This window comes from Gavia stellata, chromosome 1, assembly GCF_030936135.1.
Source record: "Gavia stellata isolate bGavSte3 chromosome 1, bGavSte3.hap2, whole genome shotgun sequence".
Classification (NCBI taxonomy): Eukaryota; Metazoa; Chordata; class Aves; order Gaviiformes; family Gaviidae; genus Gavia; species Gavia stellata.
The window spans coordinates 19,251,878-19,274,801 of record NC_082594.1 but is presented as its reverse complement, the minus strand read 5'-3'; the positions used below and the strand labels follow the sequence as shown (position 1 = coordinate 19,274,801).

Here is a 22,924-nt window from a genome sequence, read left to right as displayed (position 1 = left end):
CTTTTGAACGTGAGGAACGCAAAAATAACTCTAGTTTGTCTTGACTGATACAAGATTATCATCTTTGCATCTGGTACACTGTAAACAGTCATTATGGATACTGATTTTATGATACATTTCACATGGGTGTGACTCAGCCAGCAAGTATGAGGATTTCTCTCTGTGTTGACCTTTCTAATATTTACATGAAAAAATGGGAGGTTGTGATGTGGGACACATGTTGAGAAATGCTTCTCTGTGTCCCACACTTAGATAATTGGTCATTGCATCTCCTTCTGCTCCCAAACATCTGCTCTCACTACAGCTGTCCAGGATGTATCTCCTCTTCTCCACATTGCCAGGGTGACATCTTTGCACATGTAAACGCAGCGAAACTGAGGGGAGCAGGCATCTGGGTCCAACTTAGCCAAAAATTAATTTGTCCTCTTCCTTCTCAAAGTAAATCAATTCAAGTTATCATGATGGTCACTTATTTTCTCAAACTCTGTACACAGCAAAATAAAAACAAACCCCCCTTTCTGTCTGTAGTCAATGTCTCTGTGTAATGTTTTTATTTGCATACAGCTGACCTGACTCACTTCACTTCTGCTGTGAAAATTTTCCTTTTCCAAATCTCATCAGTGATCTTTTTATGTTTTAAGGCTCCTTCTTGTTAAGCTTTGCTTAATAGCTGTATTAAAAGGTTGCCTGGAGAGGCTGTGGAATTTCATCCTTGGAGATAACGCAGACCTGGACTGGAGGCGGTCTGGAGCAGCCTGCTCGAACAGGTCCTGCTCTCAGTAGGTCCAGAGAGACTGGACCAGAGACCTCCTGGGATCCCCTCCAACCTGAATTACTCTGTGACTCTCTGCCAGTCATCTGAGCTCTTACTAAACTTGCTGTAGTCCTAATCTTTACCTTGGTCCTCAGGTATTTAAGTCAAGACTGGAATCTCACTGCCACAGGCACTAATCAGTGCTGCTAACCCAAGCATGAAAAAAATTGCCGTAATTGAGAGAGATTTTAAAATGCTGCATTTTTTCAGTGGCTTCCTTTTCAGACCTGAGAAGCCAAAGGATTTAAGATAACCAAACCTCCATTGCATTCACAGGAGCTGAGATGCTCTAGTTTTAACCACCCCCTGAAAGCCACCTGCCCAGTAATCAGACTTGCAGTAAATTTCCAATTGGGAGTTGATGCTTTATATAAACTCCTACAAAAAATGCTGGTTGGGGGAAATCTGTGGCTTGTCTTCTGTAGCATGTTAGACTGCATTTTTATACAGGTCTCTTTTTGCCTTCATATTTGTACATATGCTACCTTTTAAAATGCTAACAGCTTCTCAGATCTGCTAGCAGTAAGACAAACTGATTTCGTTCGCTAGAAAAATTTAGTGAAGTATTTTCTTTCTTCTTTGCTCAAAACTGTCATAAATGGGCATCTATGTTGTTAGTAATCTATTAAGTTATTATCCAGTTATTTTCTGATCAGATAGAAGACATCTAAATATTCCCAGGCTTAATTTTTCAGTCTTGAGAAGGTTATTTTTTGATGAAAGAAAGAGGGAGGATAATTTTTAAAGGTGAATTGAAATTACACAGTGGAATTTATAACAATTGCTGCACAATAGCTGTAACTGACTATCTGACAAAACAAACAAGCGTGCTCTACATAAATAAATGGAGAACCAAAAAAATGACAGCATAACAAATGCACTGCAATGAGTAAAAGAAATACACTTGTCAAAAGCAAGTAAAGCACGTAGTACTGTAGAGTTTCATTTCTCCAAGGGGAGCACGCTGTGCACCTGCCCAAACAAAATGTGTGCCACATCCAGCACATATATTGGCAGAAGAATCAGTTGTTCCCTAACATATCTGTTTCTGGTAGTCAGGGGTTATTTTTAGTACAAAGGAAGAAAGTCTTGCTTTGTGATTAGCTGAGAACAGAGACTTCATGACTGTCAAAGGTTCACCTGTTTGTGGGCTCTCAGCGGTTACCAGGCTGGTGTAAGGGACCGCTCCAGCATTGGAAACTGTCCTGTTGGCATCTCAGGAGTTCAACACCCGTCCTTTTGTTCACCAGTTGATACTGAAAAATATTTGAGCTAAATAAGGTAAAACCCACCCTTCTGGTGGAGAGTCAGTGAGAGGAAGGGTCATGCGCCTTGGAAGCAGGCTGCACAACTGGTTCTAGAGAGCAGCTCCAAAGTTAGGGTGAGGACTCCTTAGTTCTGCTTCTGACTGCAGGAGGAAGGGGATACAGTGGTGAATACATTTGTGCTCAGGGAGATGTGTGTTTTTGTCTCCTGTGGGTGCTTTTGAAAATTTCTACCTCTGGGAAAACAGTGTTGTTTATTTGCTCAGTATTTTTATTGTAGTATTCAACTTCACTCAGTGGGAATCCATGCTCCCTTGATAGCTACTGACATTTTAACTTCTTCCCTATGCCTTGTCTTTTTTTTTTTCCTGCTGCATTCTCTGTCTTTGAGTGTCTCCTTTTTCCCATTCCCTTCCTAGTTCTGTGCTAAGAAGTGCCCTGCCTCTCACTTTCCTATTTTGTCCCATACATAATCAGGAATGAAAAAAATGTCATTATTGGCTACTGAGAGACAAGATGTAATGCTCCAGCTAGATTAGTAGGGAAGGAAAATGTCTTCATCTCCAAAGATTGGGGAAAAAAAGGTAGCCCAGTGTAGCACGTAAGGTTAGGTGGGTAGAATCCAGACCTTAATTTATGGTAAATGTGAGACCTGACACAGAAATGTATCAAGCATTTGAAATTTCCATCAAATATCCACCATCTGGATATTTGATCAATTTAAAGTACAATAGATAATATTTAGGGACACAAAGTGGTTGAGGACAAGCTGTGTGTTTACTTCATGTGTGCAGTGTACCTCAGGTATCTGTGTATAGACACTAATTGTCAGCTTTTCTTTGTCACTGGCTTTCTGGTCATGCTCCTGTTTTTCTCAATATGTGGTATTTTACAACCATTTTCCGCCTTCAGGGTTGCTGATAGCAATAACTCAGCCTTTTTCCCATAATCTGAAATTGGGGTCTGGCTGCGACAACTCTGTATGTATTTGTTATTGTTCTGAGTCTCACCTACGATTTCATTTTGTTTCTCTTTCCAATCAGAAAATGAAGAGTTTGGCCCAAAGACGCCAGTCTGCACCATCTTTGATCTTTGTCAAAGCACTTAACAGATCTCGATCGGTCTCAAGGTGAGTCAGTGAGTTTTGCTGGCTGTGCTGTTTTGCAGTTTCTCAGCCCAAAACTTGAAATGTTTTTGAGCTATTGTCCACACCAGGTTGTCAACTACAATTCAGGCTGCTCGGTAGCTTCACAACTATAAAGGCTGCTGAAAGATGTGATAGACCCAGCCCAGATGCCGGCTGATCTCCTAGAGGGGGTTTCCCCAGCGCTGCCACACTATGGTGTTTATACCCAATTGGGCAAGCAGAGCTGCTCCCCAATTTGCAATGGGGCTCTGGAAGCACCTGCTGGTTTAAGAAAATGCTGTGGGCCAGGATCTGGTGGTCACAGCCGTCTTCCATCCAGCATCAGCAGCTTGCGAGGCTGTGTATGTGGGTGTGTGCCGGTGTGAAGCATTCAGCATTTTTTGTCTTCATCTTCTGCCAGGATCAGCCATTCCTCCTCCCTCCTGCCCCCAATGTAAAGCTATCATAGAAATGAGAGTTTCTGTGGAGCTAGTCCACTGTCCAGCCCCATCCCTGACCTGCCATTTGAACCACTCTGCATACATAACTTTTGTCTTCCTGCACTACAGTTCATTAGACTTTAAACTTAGAAAACATAATTTTTTATCGAGAAGGGAACCATCTGGTAGGCTGTTAATGCTTCCAGCTGTGTAGAGCTCTTTATGAAGAAACATTATTGAGGGAAATTAAAGTATGGCTTTGTAAGGAATATTTTTTCCTACTCTGTGGTGTGTTAAGTAATCAGTATGTGAGCTTTGGAAAGTTTTTTGTGTTTGATCTAACTAATACCTGGTTTCATATTTGTCATCATGGAGAATTCCACAGTATTTCAGAAACCTGTGAAAGTATTCTGTGAAAACATCAGAGTTGCAAAATAGGAAAGGAAAATGAGTTGAAACTATTTGCTGGTCTTTTTGCTGGCTATGACATAAAAGAGGAAACTTAGAAATGAATTCCTAAAGGCGTTTGCACCTTTTTGTGTAGTCTAGTGGCCTGAGCCTAGGACTGAGAGCCAGCAACATGTGTTCTGGTTCTGTCTGTAAAATTTCTTCTGTGGCCTCTCTCTGACTTTGTTTCCAGGTCTTTAAAATAAGATGAATGGGTATTTTGTAACCCCTTTGTGAGAATACTGAAATTGTTTAGATTGTCTGTACTACCATTTTTATTCTTCATTTACTATTATTTCTTTATTGTATTTGTATTTGGCTTCATAATTGTGATACCACCTTTTGGGCATAGATGACACATTCATAACTGAGGTCATGAAATTAGAGACGGACTATTGCTATGCAGAGTAGCAGTAGCTGGAGAGTACAGGGAACAAGAGATGGGATGTCTCAGCCCTTGGACTTTAGGGTTTCCTGCAGTTTATACACTTATGTCTCCATAATGTCTTCCCTTCAAGCTGTCTTAAGACTTGCTCCTCGATATTAAGAGAATGAACTATATTTGATGCTTATATTTCAGTCTTCTGTCATTTGCCTGCTGAGGTTCAGACATGAACATTTTTCTCCAATTCCACTTTTATTTTTTTGTTTTATTGCCTGCTCTGTAAGTATCAGAAATTGGACATAGACGGAGAGACACTGAGTGGGATAATACTCAGCATGTACATTTTCATCTAAGAATTTTATGCTTTCTTAAGTGTAAATATGTCTTGCTTGTATAGCCTGGATCAGAATTATTTCCAGATCTGGTGTATGGAAGGATTTTTTTGTAAGGCCAGTTGGCAGAAACTTTGTGGTGAAGAGGACTGAAGAGGGGAAAATGTTGTCTTGTTCTGCAGTAAGGGCACTGCTTTGCCTACCCGACGGACCCTGCTGCTTTCACAACTGATGGATGCTGCCTCAGTCATGTCTGTCCTCTGCCTGTGGCATGCAACAGTTTAGCTGCTCCTGTTATTTTGAACTGAAGTCTGTGGCCATAGTGAGAGGTATCAGGTGAAGTCTGAGGACCCTGGAGCCAGAGCAGGTGATTTTGTAGCTTCAAAGTCTATCAGTTAGAGGGTAACACTTTGGATGGTATTTATCATTGTTCACAGGAGCAGTAATTCTCACCTGTGAATGACTTCCTTGTTTGGCTGTGCAAAACACATTCCTCTTCATCGCCAAAATGATGGATGAGTTTGAACTTTCCACTCAGTTAGTTGTGTAAATGCTTGACACTTGTGAAGTGCTTTCTCTTAAGGTGAGCTGAAGAGCAACAAAATGACTACTCATGTTTTTTAATCTCCTCCAAATGTTTTATCTCAGATCTGTCTCAGCTCTTAGTTCCCCTTCTTGTAGACATAGCCAGCCTGCAAAATCCATTATTCTTCTCTGGCAGTGAACCTTAATACTGGGACTCCATAACGCTTACTTGTTAATGGTTGATTAATGACTTGTAGATAATACAGCTCCTATCTGAAGTTAGCAAACATCTGTGAGGGATTTATATGAATCTTCTCACCTCAGCAGCTGGCTCACCTCAATATTTGTTGAAATTAATGAACAAGTGCAAAGTTTAAAGGGGCAGGAAATACCTAGAAGCACAAGTCAGTTTGTATTTCTATACCATTTTATATGTCAGGTGTCCCTCATTTATATACGGGGCACTTTTATAAAATGTGGTGGCACCCACTTTGGACTGACTTACTTTGGGGCATTTTAAAGTTTATTAATGGTATTTATTCAAAGAAACCATTGTGACATCTGGACATGGCTATTTAGCATTCAGAGGATTAAGGTTTTTTAATGGTAGTCTTGTTGTAGCTGTGATGGCACGAGGGTATAGGTGAGGCAAGATGATCTAGCTGGAAAAAGCAGACACTTGTTTGTGCTGTTGTCCTCTTCTTCAGTCCTGAAAGAGAAGCGAATCTGAAAGTCTCGTGTGCTTAAAAGTTTGTCTTCTTTTTCTCCAGCTAAATAATTTGGTTTAGTGAAAGTTCAGCCTTCCTTACAAATCTTGCCTTGCCATGTCAGTCATATAAAAGGAGTTACAAGATATCTGGCCCAGGGAAGAATTCTGGAATGGCTGTATGGCATGGTGGTGCACAGATGTGCAACCATGCTGTAATCCCTGCCTCACTCGACTGTAACTGCAGGCAGCAGAGGAACATAGTAAATAGTACAAATATTATAGTGGAATTTGGGCTCTTACTTCCATGAGATTAAAATATCCAGTCTACGCATTGCCTCCTGTTCTTGATTCTCTTCCTTTTTTCTGTACAGTTTCTCTTTCCTCACAAAATAGTGATGAATAGGCATGTAAGGACTGTTTCACTCCATCAGATGTCCTCTTTGGAAGCACTTTGAGCAAAGTTATTCTAGAAATACATTGGAAAAGTAAGCTTTTGATATTTTTCTTGGCTGATACAAGCTTGATTGTTAACTCCATTAATGTGTATGAAATCAGCAAAGGATTCAGGTTAGTTATATTTGGCCCTGGACCTGTTCCGCAGTTGTAATTTTCCCCTTATGTTTTCTTGGTGTCCTTTAATGAAAACTGCACAACTTAATGATATACTTCAGTACAACACAAATTATGGGCTTGAAACAGAAATGTCTGAGGCCTGGATTTAAGCATCAGGTTTTGTCATCTCAAAATAATTGATATAGAATAATAAAGACTTGTTTCAAGCCAAATTTTCAGCCTTTGTTCTGCTGTCCCTCAAAACAATATTCACATGTGACAAAGCCCAAGCTAACAAGTTTTTGCTCTGCGTTGGCCGACATCTGCTCGCATCTAAGATACTTCACAGGAACAGCCAAATTCTGTGCTGCAGTCGCTGGCAGCTTCCCTTTTCCTAATGAACGTCTCACCCGATCTTTGAAAGTGGTATTTTTACATGCTGAAATTTATTAATATAATTTCACAATTTCTGAGTCTGCATGACCATTTATAGATATGTGTCTCTACACACTAAGGGTGTTAAAGTATTGGTAATGAAACTGCTCTTTATTATAGCGTGAAGCGTATTTATGATGTTATTTTGGTGTAAGCTAGAAGCAGGGGCTGTTTTAAAAAAAATTAAGCATAATTTTTAAAAGGTTTTATGAACAAATCTTTAAAGAACCTGAAAAGCAATTACCTAAAAAGTCACCCCCACCCTATTTTATTATATGGCTTTTATGGTTGAAAAAGTTAAAGGTAAGAACTGAGTCTTTCAGAAGTTTCCAAGGTGGTTTTTCCCCTTCTGTATGTAGAAGCAGTATTGTGCCATTCATGGAGAAGCTGCTCTTCCTTCTCCCAATGCACAGTAAGTGATTCTGGCATGTTGTCTTCCAGGGGTCCTGTGCCAAATGCTAAATATCCCAGATAACGAAGATCATATGTGTAATCTAGTAATACATTCCACTTGGCGCTAGTCAAATACAGAGTGTTCCCAAAGCCTTGCACATTGTGTTTTCAGGGTTTTAGTCAGAAGATATGTGGATGATCCAAGCTATGTGACTAGATGAGGACAAAAATAGAGACTTTTAATAAATGTAAATTGCCAGAAAGCCTTAACTGTCTCTTTTTCACAGGGGAGATTAGTATTTGGTGTTTCAGGCAAATCTGATTGCGGGGACGAAGGGAATAAAAGTTCATTGCAAGTAACTAACTTGTTAAGTAGGTATTTTGGTTGTAATCATGTTGCTGATTCTTCACTCATTTCCATGGTAGCAAATCATTTCGCCTAGCAAAATAATCTCTGTGAGACGCATTTGGTTGGTGAGGCTCAGCACTTCAGTAGCCTATGGAGGCATTGAGCGAGAGCGCCTGCCACCACGGTGTGCCCCACAGCCATTTTATTTACCAGCTGTTGCAGGATGAGGCCTTTACGGGCAGGTACGGCCCAAGCAGCCGCTGTCCCCTCGGCCACCATGGCGGAGGCGGGTGACGCTCTCACGCAGCGCACCGGGCACCATGACAGCATTTGTTGGAGTGTGGAGCGGGGATGGCACCCCCCTGGCTGAAGCCACCCCACTGCTGGGGCGCCTGTCCCCATCGGTCACCACAGCAAAACCTGTCGGGCAGAGGAGTGGGACCGTTGGCCAGGGCCGCCACAGCCTGGTCGATCGATGGTGCCATTGCTGGTGGCACATAGGGCATGGCCTAGGGCCACCCCACCACGGAGCACAGCCCTGGGTTGATGTGAGACAGATGACGCCTCGTGGCTAAACCTGAGGGGCTTTGAGAGACAAAGGCTGCCATATTGTGTGTGTGCGCATTTCTGTGTGTACCTTACACGTATGATCAGTGTGGGGTTTTGCCTCCAAAGCAGTTATACGCCAGCAGTGGTGGTGGTGTGGGGAGAGATGGCCTCAAAACCAGGACAGGAGGTAGCATGGCCAGATACTGTCCCAGCCTCCTTCCATTTCAAATGCAGGTGTCGCAGTTTGGGTGGGAGCGGGTTCCCTTGAAGGCTGCAAAAGGGAGGTGAGGGGAGAGGATAATGGGATAACAAGTCACTTTGAAACTGGCACCGTGGGCAGGAGGGAAAGATTTTCAGTGTTTGAGGCAGAAGTGGCTGTCAGGCAAGCCAAGGCCCTGCCTGGGGGTTGCTCCCTGGTGTGGCCCTCACCTGCCGCCCCATGGCTTGTGAGGGGCCGGCTCGGGTGGCTGGGTAGCTAACGCTAGGCATGCATGCACGTGCACAACTGAAACAACATCTCTAAAGCCTCCCCCCCATGCCCTTGGCCACCCAAATGGCGTGGTCACAAGAGATGAGGGCTCTTAAATGCCTTCATTCACCCTTAGAAAGAGGTATGCCGTGGAAGGGAGCCCTTGCAAGGCAGTCTTTCTGAAGCCGCAGGGCTCCTGGTTTTTTGGGATGCACAAGGGCTGTCACTGTTGTCAGTGTGGTTCCTCCAGGTGAAAATCGAAGTGGCAGCACCCCGGGGTAAGCCCTGTGTCCTCCACCCCTCATCTTACAGGCCTTTGTCTGAGAGACTCCAATACACTCAAGAATACAGAAGAGCCATTTTATGAAAGAAAGGAAGAAAAAGGGCAAAATCCCACAAAACAGAGTTTGCTAATGTCCGGTATTAAGTACAGGCACCATTCATTTTGTCTTGACTTGTGATATTTCATAGCTTTTTCCATAAAGCTCCAGCTTCAGGAGTCATGTAGTTATAAAAATCAGTTTCATTAGAAATCAAGTTTCTAGTCATCAAGATGGAGGGAAAATCCTATTCCTAAGGACTCAGTCAACAAAGCAAATGGAAAGTTCTTTGCTTCTGGGTTTTATTTTTAGATTTGATTCAGCCTCAAAACTTCTGATCAGGATTTTTTCTGAGATTTTCCATTTCATGAAAAGTTTTGATGTTTTAACATTTTGTGCTTAATCTGAATGGGCAAAAATCTCTGTATGAGAACTTCCCCAGATTTCTCCCCTCAGTATAGAATCATAGAACCATGAAATCATTTAGATTGGAAAAGACCTTTAAGATCATCAAGTCCAACCATTAACCTAACACTGCCAACTCCACCACTAAACCATGTCCCTAAGCGCCTCATCCACACATCTTTTAAATACCTCCAGGGATGGTGACTCCACCACCTCCCTGGGCAGCCCATTCCAGTGTCTGACAACCCTTTCAGTGAAGAAATTTTTCCTAATATCCAATCTAAACCTCCCCTGCCACAACTTGAGGCCATTTCCTCTTGTCCCGTCGCTAGTCACTTGGGAGAAGAGACCAACACCCACCTCACTACAACCCCCTTTCAGGTAGTTGTAGAAAGCGATAAGATCTCCCCTCAGCCTCCTCTTTTCCAGGCTAAACAACCCCAGCTCCCTCAGCTGCTCCTCTTAAGACCAGTGCTCCAGACCCTTCACCAGAATGTCATGTTTCCCTATGTAAGGTAAGGATACATGAATTTGTAGAAAAATAGTGATTTTTTTTTTTTTTAATCAAAACCACCACTATTTTTTATTAAATTGCTCTTCCTTTTTAATAGAATTGCACATAAGTAAAATGACTTGTGATGATATTGTACAAGTTGTCATTTTTATAGTGTTTCTAATTCATGCTTGATTTAAGCTAATGATGACACTGGAGTATTGTTTCCTTAAACCATGTGCTTGAACGCAAAAGTTATTTTTACGTAGTAATAGCTGGGGATAAAATTTTATTAACTGTTAACAAGGAACAAAGTGAATTTTCTGAGGCCTCAAATGGCCTTTTAACTCAGAGATTGGCATTCCTGTCCCCCCGCTGTGTGTTTTCTGTTTTGTTTTGTGTGTGAGCATGTGTGTGTATGTGTGCATATGTTTGTTTTTGATAAAACCCATCAGTTCTTCATTTATGACATACAAACTGGCTTATAGCGATGTTTGTACATCTGGAGATCAAAATGAGCTGCGGCTCTCAGAGATATGCTGCCTTTTTTATTAAAAGAAAAGGACTAAAAGTAAGAAGAAGGAAGGCTTGGAAGCAGGGTTTTGGAGGGATTGCGGTTTAAAAGAAGGATTAATTTTACAATAAATGACTAATAGTTTAATACTAGTGCCTTAAGCCGATTCCCCTTTGGATAGAGTTGTGACAGTTTTAAGACATGACAGCAAGGGGCACCGCTCATCTGGATGAGCGCAGGGCTGTGCTTGTCCACATGTATCACTGTGGACATGTGCTTTTGGCTGCGGCCCATTTGGGGGGCTTTTTTTGGATTAGGCCTTGAGGTCTGGCAAAATGCAGCTGTTGTCCAGCCATTGTGTATTCCTGATTTTAGACAATAAAATCTCTGCCAAATGACAGTCTGGCCAAGCAGTTTGGGCAGCGGCATACCTGAGGAAATCACAGACCGACTCGCTCAGACTGCTTTGCGATGGTTTATCTTGTGTAAACAAGCAGAAAGCCTCTAATGATGTGCAAGCTGATGTGCAGCCTCTGGTGCTCTCACCTCTGACAAGGGCCAACATCAAATACACATTGAACTCCCCTCCTGGCTGATATGGCATCACTTCTCCTGGTCCAGTTCCTTCCTCATGGTGCACAAAACTGCCGGTGAGGAGTTTTTAATCACACCACGGGAGTAACAGTCTATCTTTAGATTTCTTCTGTGTCCACGTCTTAAGTGTTTGAGTACCAGGGGCTAGATCCAATAAAGGTTAATAAGCCTCAAGGGCAAGACATGGTAATAGTTTAGGTACCTGAATCTAAAACCGTGACTTAAAACATCATCTCAGTGGCTGCCTGACCTCCCAAGTGCCTCTGTTCTTCAGGCACTTTCCTACTGACCAAGGAGCTTCCCAAACACCTGGAGTTGTGCTTTTGCCCATCCTAGTACAGCATGACTGTTAGCAGCATGAACAGGCCTGTGTCAAAGAACTAAACACTGCTTCATGAGAGGCTCCTGAGAAGTCCCATCCACTAGTCCACAGACCCTATTTAGCCTGCCCAGGCAAAAGCAAGGTCCTCACAAAAGCAGTTGCAAATGTTCCTGTCTTTTAAATCTCTGGCCAAGTCCACTTTTCTGGAGTGTTTTTTAATAATTGTTTAGAGCAATATCAGGGCTCAAGTGGGAAGAAGTCTGGCTCATCAGGTATTTTGGCAGGGAGAGACCACAGTCTATGGTGCAACCAAGTTTTGGTGCCATCTCGCAAGCTCTGTGTAAGCTATGCTAGGCATTTCTAGCCTGCTCCTTAGGCAGGCCCCCACAGACTACCATTGCTCCTTGTGAAACTGCTGGCCTCCAAGTCAGTGTGCTTTCAATGGATCACCCAGGTTCAGCTCTCTACCTCCTTAGGCAATTCATCTTCTGCTTCCCAGAAGAGTGATGTAACTACTAAAGCAGAGGGTAGTTGGAGTGAGTGGAGACTTTCCTTCTCCCTCCCGCAGCTGAAGGTGGGCCACTATGCAGAAGGACATGCAATAGTCCTGGGACCAAAAATCTTATGTTCACAGGAGCAAGCCTGGCTCTGTAGATGAATGGTAAAAGCACTTACCTGGGAGGGGAAAGGCCTACGTCTGTTCCCAGGATTATTTTTGCATGTCACCCACTGACACATCCATGTTCAGCCTGTCCTGTCCCCTAGCTGAAAGTGGTTGTAAGTACTGAGATGAGTGTGCTGGTTTGGATCCTCGTGCCATTTGTAGCAAGCTTGTGCACTGAACACAGACTGCATTCAGTTGGAGTAGGTATCTCAGTACATCTACGTGCATCCTAGGTCTTCATGACAGCATTATTCAGAAGATGCAGAAAAGAATGGTAAATACCTTCACCTGAATGAATAAGCAGAGCTGAGGTGTTTTCATCCACCTTCCTTCCCTCTGAATTTTTTTCTGGTAGTAAAACTGTATCCAATATTTCGCAAGGCATCTCATTTGTCAGAGCTCCTCTGGAAACACATTCGGTTGCTGAGTCCCTCCGACTAAGCAAGCAACCTCAGGCTCATTCCCCTCAGTTTTGCTGTCCAAGAGCAGGACAGGTTTCCTGGTGGGTGGTGTGTCAAGTGTGATATGCATTTCTACAAAGAGGTCACTCATCAGACATGGGCAAGCTCTGCTGCTGTTATCAAAGGCTCAGATAAACATGGGGAAAAAAGTCATCATGGGAAAGGCTCTTGCATTTCCCCCTCCTCCAGGCTGCTGTTCTTTGCAGGTAACTGGCCTGTGCCTGCTTCTCCCTTACATAAAGTAATTACCATCAGGTGTAGGGATGTGGGGAATCCTCCAACAGCTTTTTTCCCCAGCTCAGATCACCAGTGGAATAGAAACTTCTGACTAACCTGCCAGAGTAGCTATGCGAAAAACTCATTGAATATGTAGGCAGTTAGTTATAGGAGAACAAACAGGTGCATGTGGCTGCAACTAATTTGTCTGATGGCTGTTCATAGGGAATCTGGGTCATTACACTTGCAATAGCTGGCAGCGGCAGGCATATCAAGTAATCTCTTCACTGTAATAGGATAATTTCTGTGCTGTAGTGCTAGTATCAAAATATGGTTTAAAGCCCTTGAGGCAAACCAAAGCCAGATTTGTTCCTGTTACAGCTGGGACAGGTGCGGTGAAGTGACAATACCATCTTCCATGCAGCATGCATAACAGTCGTCCTTCGTAGGGAAGTGGTACTTAAAACTTAAGCCAACACAAGGGCTGGGCAGATCCTCCCTTCATGTCTGTGGTGGAGCTTTGTGGAGTTCACCCCACAGTGTCCCACAGTTGTGGGGATACAGGCAAGGCTGGACAGCAGCAGCTTCTATGAGAGCTGCAGCTTGCGGGAGGATAAAGCATGGTGAAGGGGCTTATCTTTTAACGGCAGTACTTGCAACTATTTATAGGTCACTTTGTATGTGATTGCTTTGTTTATAATCAGCAGGTTTTCTCCTGAAAAAGGGCAATCAGGGAACAGCAGCTGGTGGATTCCAGGTTTGCTTTACCTGGCCACATCTTTGAAGTCTTGCACTGTTTTGAATGCATTTGTTTTTCTTAAAATTCCTTGTTGCCTAACTGCAGACTCTACCCAGGTGGCATGAGCTGAGGAGCGGAAGAGCCTAGCCGAATTACTTCTTGAAGAATGGGAAAATCGGCGGCTAAAGGGGAATGACTGTTGAGCAGTGAGACTTTGAGACACCATGAGCAGCACCCCTAGTATTACCCTGTAACTGAGTGAGGTGGCTTACAGGCAATAAACCTAGGCAGTCACCTAGAAAATGCTGTTTTCCTCTTAAAAGGACATGGTCACACAAGTGCCTTATTCTTGCCCACCTACAGCCTGTGTAACATGTAGCTGCAGACGATAGGGCAGGCAGATACACACAGGCTCACTAACAGCCATACATGATGGTCCAGAAGGGATTTCTAAAGATGCCCACATCAATCTCATAACCTCATGTGCACCTCAGCTTGAAATGACCTGTTTCTGCAGAGGTCTGCAGCATGTCCTGGCTATTTTTGGTAGCCCAGAATTCCTGGCTATTACATGACCTGCGCTGAACTCTTGTAATACAGTTTGCAAGAAGATATTTGAAACCCCATTTGAAGGAAGGGTTAGTTTCTTTCATGAGGTAACTCAAAATCAATGGAGCTGAGCTAGGCTTTTAAATGTCCCAGTTGTGATTAAGTGGGATTAAATGTCCCAATTGTGATTGCTGCTTCCCAAAAAAATTAAGGTAGGACAGAAACCTTATCCCTTCAGGCTACTAAAATAATACTGGATCCTTCTAGGGGGACATGGGTGAAATTGAGATCCCAGAGTGCTCCCCTGTGTGTCTCCTTGGAATGCGTAGGAAGGAGCCGGGGTGGAAGTGGCAAAGGTGGCCTGTGCCTCCAGACTTCTTGTAGGCCACGAGAAGCTCCAAAGAGCCCAGACAACCAGGTGGGGAACTGCAGAGCTGGGGTGTGAAGTTCTGGCCTTTTCTTTGCCCTCTGTTCATCCAACTTTTTTCTTTTTTTCCCCTCCCCCAAAGGTCACTTTTTTCCTGACTTTTTTTGGCTGAACAACGAAATCTTTGTTTGGGTGGACAATGCCTGGAATGGCATTTCCCTGGTGCAACTGGAATGGGAGAGTAACTCAAGGTGGTGCAGCTATGTCACTCAGTAAAAATGAGTGGGAACTGCAGTGGGGAACAGAGGATTGATTCTTCCAAAGGCCAAAAAAGGTTTTATTGGCTTCTACATGTGAATATGTCCTCCCCCAAACTTCTCCCCTGCTCAGGGAGACTTGGACCAAGCTCCCTTGGACTTGTTGATTGCTAGCAGAGCTGTATAGCAGAACTGGAGGACACCCACACTGCAAGAGCTTTTCAATAGGATTTAAATAACTTCCACTAAAGTCTTTTCTGGTGGAAATAGGCAAAATATGACCGAAACGTATGGTGCTAATTTATACCCATAGAGAATTTTGCCCTTGTGCTAAATTTTCAGAGTAAACACCTTGCAGCTGTTTGTTAAAATAAAACAAAAAACCTTGGAAGTAAACCAAACCACAAGCATATTTCCTGTCTCCAGCACCACACTGCAGTACGTATTTGCTCTGCAGAGAATATTGTCCTTTTGGCTATGTAGAAATTACTTAAGTGCAGCTTTTTTTCAGTTAATCTGCCAAGCTTCCATCCTGAAATGTGTGAAGATTTTTTTAATGGTGCATTTTACCCTACAGCTATGTGATATTTTACTGCAAGTCTTAATTGTTTACTGATTTTTGAAAGACTACAGAAAAATAATAGTTACATGCCTCAGCACCTTGAACATTTAGTGTAAACCACATTATTCGTCATAGTAATTTTTATTACTTTTAATAAGATTTTGACATCATACAAAGATGATTTCAGATACTTACAAAACGACTTTTAGAATCCTAGAATAATTTACGTTGGAATATTTTCTCAATATATTTTGAATTAAAATGGGTACACTGAGTTTTAGAAACAGAGGAGTGGTACCTGATTTCCTAAATGTAGGTGGTAGCTCTGATTGCTGCCCTAAAATGTAAATTTATCTACTTATCTCAGCAAAACTTGCTCCCAGTCTCTATTAATACTCATCTCCCTTCCATTGTCCAGGCTTGTGCTTGCACTGCCCGTGCTGGAGAGACGGTTGCAGTGCATGTTGATCCAAAGGCTCTGTGACTCTGTTGGGACTCACTGCTTTATCTTGGGTGCAGTGTTTTCTGCCACAGCTTGCTGAGGTCCAGCCGCTTGCATGGGTAGAGTGAGGATAGCCCTGTGCTAGAGGCTGTGAACTGGGGCCGAGGTATGCCTGTGGCAGAGGGCTTTCTGTGAGATCCACAGGCACAGTCCATGAGGGAAAATGCAGGGGTGAGAGGTGACTGCCTCAGATTTGTTCAAATACATTATTCGTAAAAAAGAAGTTGCAATCAGTAAAGCACACTTGTCAAGTAGGAGCAGGCATTTTAATACTTAGAAAATAACCAGTGCTCTTGGAAAAACCAAGCACATCTCACTCGTTGCATTGTACAAAAGCTACTGTACGCGATGCTGATGGCCTGGGAGGCTTTAACGGAGTGCTGCAGAAAATAGACTTGCTATTTCTGGAACGCCGCGCTGTTTTCACAAAGTGCTGCTTTGACTGTGTAAGATTTACCATAGATAACAGTAAGCGAACATGCCCAGCATCCACAGAAAGAAGGTCCCTTAGCATAGCAGGGATCAAGTTGACAGCAGATTTTCAGAAATGGGTTGGCAGCCCGTGTGATTAAGAGAGTTTTATGCTTGTGTCTCCCAGTCCCTTCTATAAATAGTCAGTGTAAGATTACAACAGCATACTAACTTTGTGTTGGCCCATATCTTACCTACCGCCTTCCTGGAAAACACTCCTGCCCTCCAGGCTGATACTTTTCATGCTTACTTTCACCCTCCAGGTAGAATTATTATTTATTAGAATAAAGTACCGCATAAATTTAGATGAAAAGCATATTCCGAATCATGAGGAGTCAAAGTGGGAAGAAGCACCAAAGATCCTGAGCATGTGGGTGACTACCTGAGGGCACTGGTCATGGCTGGAAGGCAGTGACAGTAGTGAGCGGTTACCACCTTTACAAATGCAGAGGAATTTTTTTATATGTAATCTGCTTGTCTAAATAGGGCTCAGAGCCGCAAATTGCTCTGTGTAGGTGAGCCTTGTCTGTGTGGAGCCTCATTCATGGAAAGAGGAGCTGCGAGTGCTCGGCCCTGAAGCCAGCAGGTCTTTGCGTGGCCGTGCCAAACAGGTAGTGGGGACGGGACAGGTTGGGATGAGCAGCTCTTTTCCAACCACGGTTGGTTAGTTAAAGAGTTGTTCTCAATACCTTATTAAGTTAATTATCTTGAATGCAAAATATCCTCTAGGCACACAATATGGGTAATATGTCTTATGTGCTAAAGGTTTTCCAGCAGTAAACCATCTTGGCTTCCAAGCTCCAGTTAGCAGGGCCTGCCTCATTAGCAAAAACAGGAAGGAAGCATCTCTTAAGTTGCTATTGAAGTTCCTTTTCACAGGAATTTTTAGGGGCTTAAGGGTCTGAGTAGGAGGCACAGAAAAAAAAGTGTAAATATTGTTACCTGATTTCCAGTATAAGCTCTGTGAAGAAAATGAAGGAACTTGACTTCTAGATCAGGCTTGCTTTTTGGGGGTATCTCTACTGGTCACAAATCACATGTCACCCCTGACTGATATATCCATTTTGGCAAAAATCCGTAATGTGGGCTGGGCTGTAGACGTTTCTTACTGTGCAGATAGCTGCTGTTTTCACTAGCCTTGAAAGGGTGTGAATAACTCCTGCTTCTCTCAGTGGGTTCCTCTAGCCCAATGCTGTGACTCAGTGATGGTAAAGTAAATGCTTTACTGAGAGACACTGAAGTTGAAAATTCATTGGCTTTATTTTTCCTAAAAGATAAATTGCTGATTCCTTAGAGCAAACCAAAACTGTCCTTTGAGATATACAAAATAAGTCTGTCATCTCTGAACACCATGAGGAGGGTTGGCAGGTGCTCTGCTTGGTGGCCTCTCTAGCCCGTAGCCAAAACAAGGTTAGGTTTATGCCGTAAGCTGCAAGCTCTACATGTGTAGGCACAAAACTGTAAAGAGCTTCTGGTCCTTACCTGGGCCACGCACTGGCACAAGTATGCAGTATTTTTGCTTTTGGTACCTATGTGTGAAATGAGCGTAGGCTAAGTTGTTCACAGTGAGAGGAATTTGGAAAGGTTTTATGTATGTCTAAGTATTGGACAGACCATGTGCAGCCTCTCATGTGGCTGGGCTGACTCAGATTTCAGCCTTTTGAATAGCTGCCATTTTACTGCTCTGCTGACGAAAAGATGCATTTCTCACCTACCCCTTGTGAAGGACTTCAGAGGTTAAAGAGCAAAGTGATATTTTATTTCAATAGGTATCAGTCGTGTGGAGAGCATTGGTGCTGCATCATTAGAGGAAATCAACTTCTGCAGCTGCAGAGATATCATCAGTGGAGAGACGTTCTGGCGGGGAACAATAGCAAAAACAACAGAGTGAGATTTAGGACAGAGCATGAGCAGTCTATGAGAGGGATATCATATAGCCAAGATACCTGCAATAGCTCATTCCAGCTTAGGTACCTTGGAACAGATTGTTCCCTGAGGCATCTTATAGCTTAATCTAAATCTTACACAGGCTGAAGTCATCATTGACTGAAATCACGGGAAAACTTCCCATTGGCATAAATAACATTTGGATCATGGATTTAGTAACCACTTAACATGGGCTGTTAAACTCTCCTTTAGAAAATATAATTTCTTTCATCATTTTCACTACAAATGGAGAATAAAGCTATCTCCATTACACCAAGAATAAACATTTTGAAGGTCATGCCATTCAGGTATCAGTTTTACTGAGAAACCCTAAGGAAGCTCTGCAGGGGGAAGAAGTATTTTTTGTACTTTGTGGTTTCTGGTAAATACAGGATTGACAAAGTGAGCAGTGGTGTATTTGCCTTCACACTGAATGCAATGGGGATGTATTTTTAAGTTTTTGGCTGACTACTTTGGATTTCAACTTCATATATTACACCTACAAAACTGAAAAGTTCTTTTAAATCATCGTGTCTTTTAAATAGGCACAAAATGCCTATTTTGATTAATTTGAAAAAATAATAGGTGTAAAAATTTTGGCTCTGGAAATGCCAGGAAAAAAATCTTCAATTATCTTTCTAATAATTTCAGCTGGTACAGTGATTTTATTCTTTTCCTGAATAACTTAAGAATGTATCTGTAGATACCCTCAAATTACAGAAGTTACTCCTTGGATAAAACCACACATGGAAATTTCAGACCCTCAAAATAGTACTTTTAGGAAGAAATGTCCACTTGAGAGTAGAGAGTTACAATGACAATGCCATCTAAACATCAGTATCAGCCTTGCTTCTACACAAAGTGGAACATGGCTGATTGCTGACTCTGCAGGATATCCCCATCTTTTAGAAATCAGTTCACAGTTCCTTCTTAACAAACTCGGGTGATGGCTTTTTTTTTCTGCCAAACTGGAAAGATGTTACTTCGTGGGATTTTTACATGTGTTAATCATAGAATAACTTTTAGGGGACCACAGAGAAGGCCCTATATCACTTACTTTTACTTTTTAAATTATATCAGAAATCACATTGACTTAAGCACTGACTTTTGCATAATTCTCTTAAAAGGAATTTTCAAAGAGTCAATATTTGAGTGCTTAGCACTTTTTCAAAATTAGACCCATTTAATGGCCAGAAAAATCAGTGAGCCATTAAAAACTGAACTCCAAAAACACCTCTTTTATATAAATCCCTAGGCCTGAGGTTATAGCTGATCTGCATTTTCTTCAACGTAACAAAACTTGGGTTTCATTCATGTCTTGTAGCAATGGAACATTAATTGAGAGGATCAAAAGCGTGCTTTCCAAAAGACATTTTTATCACTGCTGGTGAATTTCCTCCATGTTTCTTCATCCTGGGGCTTTAGAAGATTCTGGTTGAATTAATGACTTTTATTTTTTCCACTTTGTTTCAAAGGAAGAAAATATCGATACTTTTTTTTGTAAGGCTTATCAGGTAAACTCTATTAAAGTATGCAAGAGTACTTGTTATGGTTCAGATGACAGAGAAGCTTGAAAGGTGTTGGGTTAAAAGGCAGATTTCGTTAAAATAACTAATTTATGTTACTGCATTTTCCTGTTCTAAAACCAAGTTCAATTTGCATCACCCCTGCTGGCATTAATAAACCTACTGCACTTTCCTTTGTTTACCTCTATGACAAAGATTTTGCTTAGTTTAACTTGGGAGGTTCCTGGGCTTACAAATCAGGATGTAGAAAATGTCCGAATGGGAATAATCAAGTAGAGTTGCCTATATGGAGTCATATGAGCCTGAACCTACAGGAAAGTCAGTAGGGGCAGGCACTTCAGTATGATTTTAGGAATGTTTCTGCTGATTTGGTTACAGCAGTGTAACGTGAAAGGGTTTTTTCTGACTATTGTTGTTACTGGGTTCAAATATAAGTGAGTATTATTTCCCTGACTTAACCTTTGAGGTAAAGGCCATGCATGGCTTGCACACAGGTGAACTGGTCATCATTCCTGATTTCTGCTTAAGTTTCTGTGCCAAGTGCTGCTAGGGAGTTTATGAAACTGAGTCCCAGTAACCTAACAGGCACTGATGAACTGGTGAATTGGTGAATTTCCAGTCCCACGAAAGTGGCAGGGTAGGAGAGATGCTTGCTGTTCCCCGGACTCCTGTTGCTGGCCACACAGCATGTATCAGTGTTGTATTGGACCAAAACTCCTCTCTCTGCTTTAACCTCCCCCCTCCTGGACACCCCTTCTGCTGAGGAATGATCAAATAATTTCAGGTTTGCATTATTCGTTCTGAAAGTTATTTCTCTTCTTTCTCTCTTCCTTAATGAGTTAGGTAATGAAAGACAAGATTAAGACACAGTTTAAGACAAATTAAGTTGAGGACTTCTTTCAAAAACTCAGGCTCCCAGCCAGAAAGGGGAAACCAAGGCCAAACAGGGCTCTTCCAGCAGGTAGAGATCCTCACCAGCTCCTTACAGATCAGCGAAAGTGTGTCCTGCTAATGTAGGCCAATCTCAGAGCTTATCCTTTCTCTCCCAGCTGTCAGGATTTCCTAAATAATTTCCTGAGTAATGCAGCCACAGGCATCAAGGAGAGGAGGGTCGGGAATCATCCAGGCTCTAAGAGAGGTACAAGAAGGTTTATGACCTTTTTTGAAGGTTTTCTCTGCTGACTCATGTTTTCTTTCATATCTCTCCCATTTTCTTTGTGACTTTCACTGTATAAGGTCCATTTCTTCTCCCAGCAAAGCCGTTAGGTGTTTGTCATCCATTCCAGTGGGACCAGGAATAAACTATAATCGCAAAGGTGCTCACTCCAGCCTTTCCTTGCCAAGCTGACCCTGCCAAGCTTTAGCTTAATTTTCTTTATTTTTAACAAGAAAAAATAAGTAAATGCATTTGAATAAAAATTGAACTGATTCATTCAGCCAAATGGAAATGGTTCATTTGGAGGCACCTCTAGGGAAAGCAAATAATTGAAAAGCTGCATTTAAAAATCATGAGTAAAGATGTTGACGGATCCTGGTTTTAATCCAGAAATTCATTATTTAAAGTACACCAGGGTGTAGGAGACCCAGGTTCAGTTCTCTCACCTGCCTGGAAGAATTTGAAGCCATGTCTCTGGCTTTCCAAGGAAGAGCCTGACCTGCAACCAGCTTCTAGAAAGCCCTAAAGAAGGAGTGTCCTCCCCTCAGACCGTCACATTCATTCAGTTCGGCAATGTCTAAATAAGCATTTGTTAGGGCAAGGGTCAGAAACCAGGGATATACTGTCTGCGTGAGTAAGCTGACCATCATGCTAGAGAAACTCTCATTTCTGCCTCAATAACTATTTGACTACATTATGTCATGCAGAACAGTTAGATCAGGAGGGGCTGAGGGAATCGTGTCTCCACCATCAGTAACCTTTGACTGCAACCTACTTGATACCTCCTTAGAAAACATCAATGTCTTCCAGGAGGGAGGCAGATCTACCCCCCATAGACCTGGGTTTGGATTATCCGGCAGCCTCTACACACCACAGCCACAGACCAGCATAGCCATGCTCTAGTCACATAAGAAACCCTGCAAAGGGAGCTTGCTTCAATGCAGGCCATGTGCTGGGAGAGAGGCTGAGCTGCCTCTTCTCATGTTGTGTCTAGCACATGGTCTGTCTCTAGCAAGGTTCAGTTGCACCTTATGTTTGTCCTTGGTTCTGAATAATTTCTATAAATTGCTCTTGACCCCAAGTATAAGTCTCTTTCTGATCAAGGTGGATGTGCAGTTATGGAGAGGGCTGTATTTAAATTTTGCTAAATGCTATCCATGTGCTTGGACTGTAAAAGATTCAGTGAGGACAGTCCCTAACAGATTTTGTCTCAGAATCAGACTGCTGGATTATGTTCATTGTCCCTCTCACCTTTCACTGAAATGCAGTCAAATAAATTACCTTTTGGCAGTGGGTGTGGGAAGTCACTGCCTGGTTCTCACTCACAGGCAATTGGCTAATTCGCTTTCCTTTATTCCCTTTACTTCCTTTTGCAGGGAAGGCTGCTTCTCCCCCATCAGCCCAGAGGCATGTCCCCTTGTGCAGTCTTTCATGTGCCACAACCGAACGTTCATCCTGGACGGCCACGTGCAGCTGAAGACAGGTCTGCAAACCCAGGAGCGACACCTTTTCCTCTTCACAGACCTTTTGGTTGTTGCCAAGTCCAAGTGAGTATGGCACCTCAGACACTGCTCCTACAGAGCAGACCTTTTTCTCAGGAGAGCATAACGTGGATTTCCGTAATGCTTTTTTAGTAGCAAATCTTCCCTAAATCATAAGGAAGCTTTTTATTTGGTCAATGGAAGTTAGGTGCCTGACCTCTTCAGGCACCTGTGAACACGACATAGCCATAGAGGAATTCCAGGACCCAATATTTTAAAGAAGTATCAGATGTTCTTGTATATATTGCTTGTGTTATGTCATCTTCCCTGTTTTGGCAGCGCAGTGTCATAGAAAAGTCTCACTGGTGCTCAGTTGTGTCCACTGCGCTGCCTTCAACTGACTGTTGTGTTTTAGACAGGTCGTCTTCAGTCCTATGGGGTGTGCGTAACACCGGTGGCTGTGTTGCAGCGGGGCTACAGGTCTTAATGCTTACCTGGAAGCTGCTTTGATACACACCAGTGATGAGCAGCTGTGTAAAAATAGAGATTGCAGGCAGCATTGCCTCTGTAGGTTGTGCTGTGCCAGGAGGAGTGTGGGGAAGGGGAAAG

The 22,924-nt window shown here is 42.7% G+C and overlaps 1 protein-coding gene across 1 annotated transcript in view; it reads left to right on the top strand.

Moving 5' to 3' along the window:
- ARHGAP20 (Rho GTPase activating protein 20) overlaps positions 1 to 22,924 on the top strand; it is a 60,706-nt gene that overhangs the window by 7,222 nt on the left and 30,560 nt on the right. Inside the window, exons 2-4 of the mRNA XM_059821616.1 lie at positions 142 to 144; positions 3,123 to 3,208; positions 22,211 to 22,381. Coding sequence (XP_059677599.1) covers positions 142 to 144; positions 3,123 to 3,208; positions 22,211 to 22,381 — 260 coding nt within the window. The remainder of the gene's footprint in view (positions 1 to 141; positions 145 to 3,122; positions 3,209 to 22,210; positions 22,382 to 22,924) is intronic.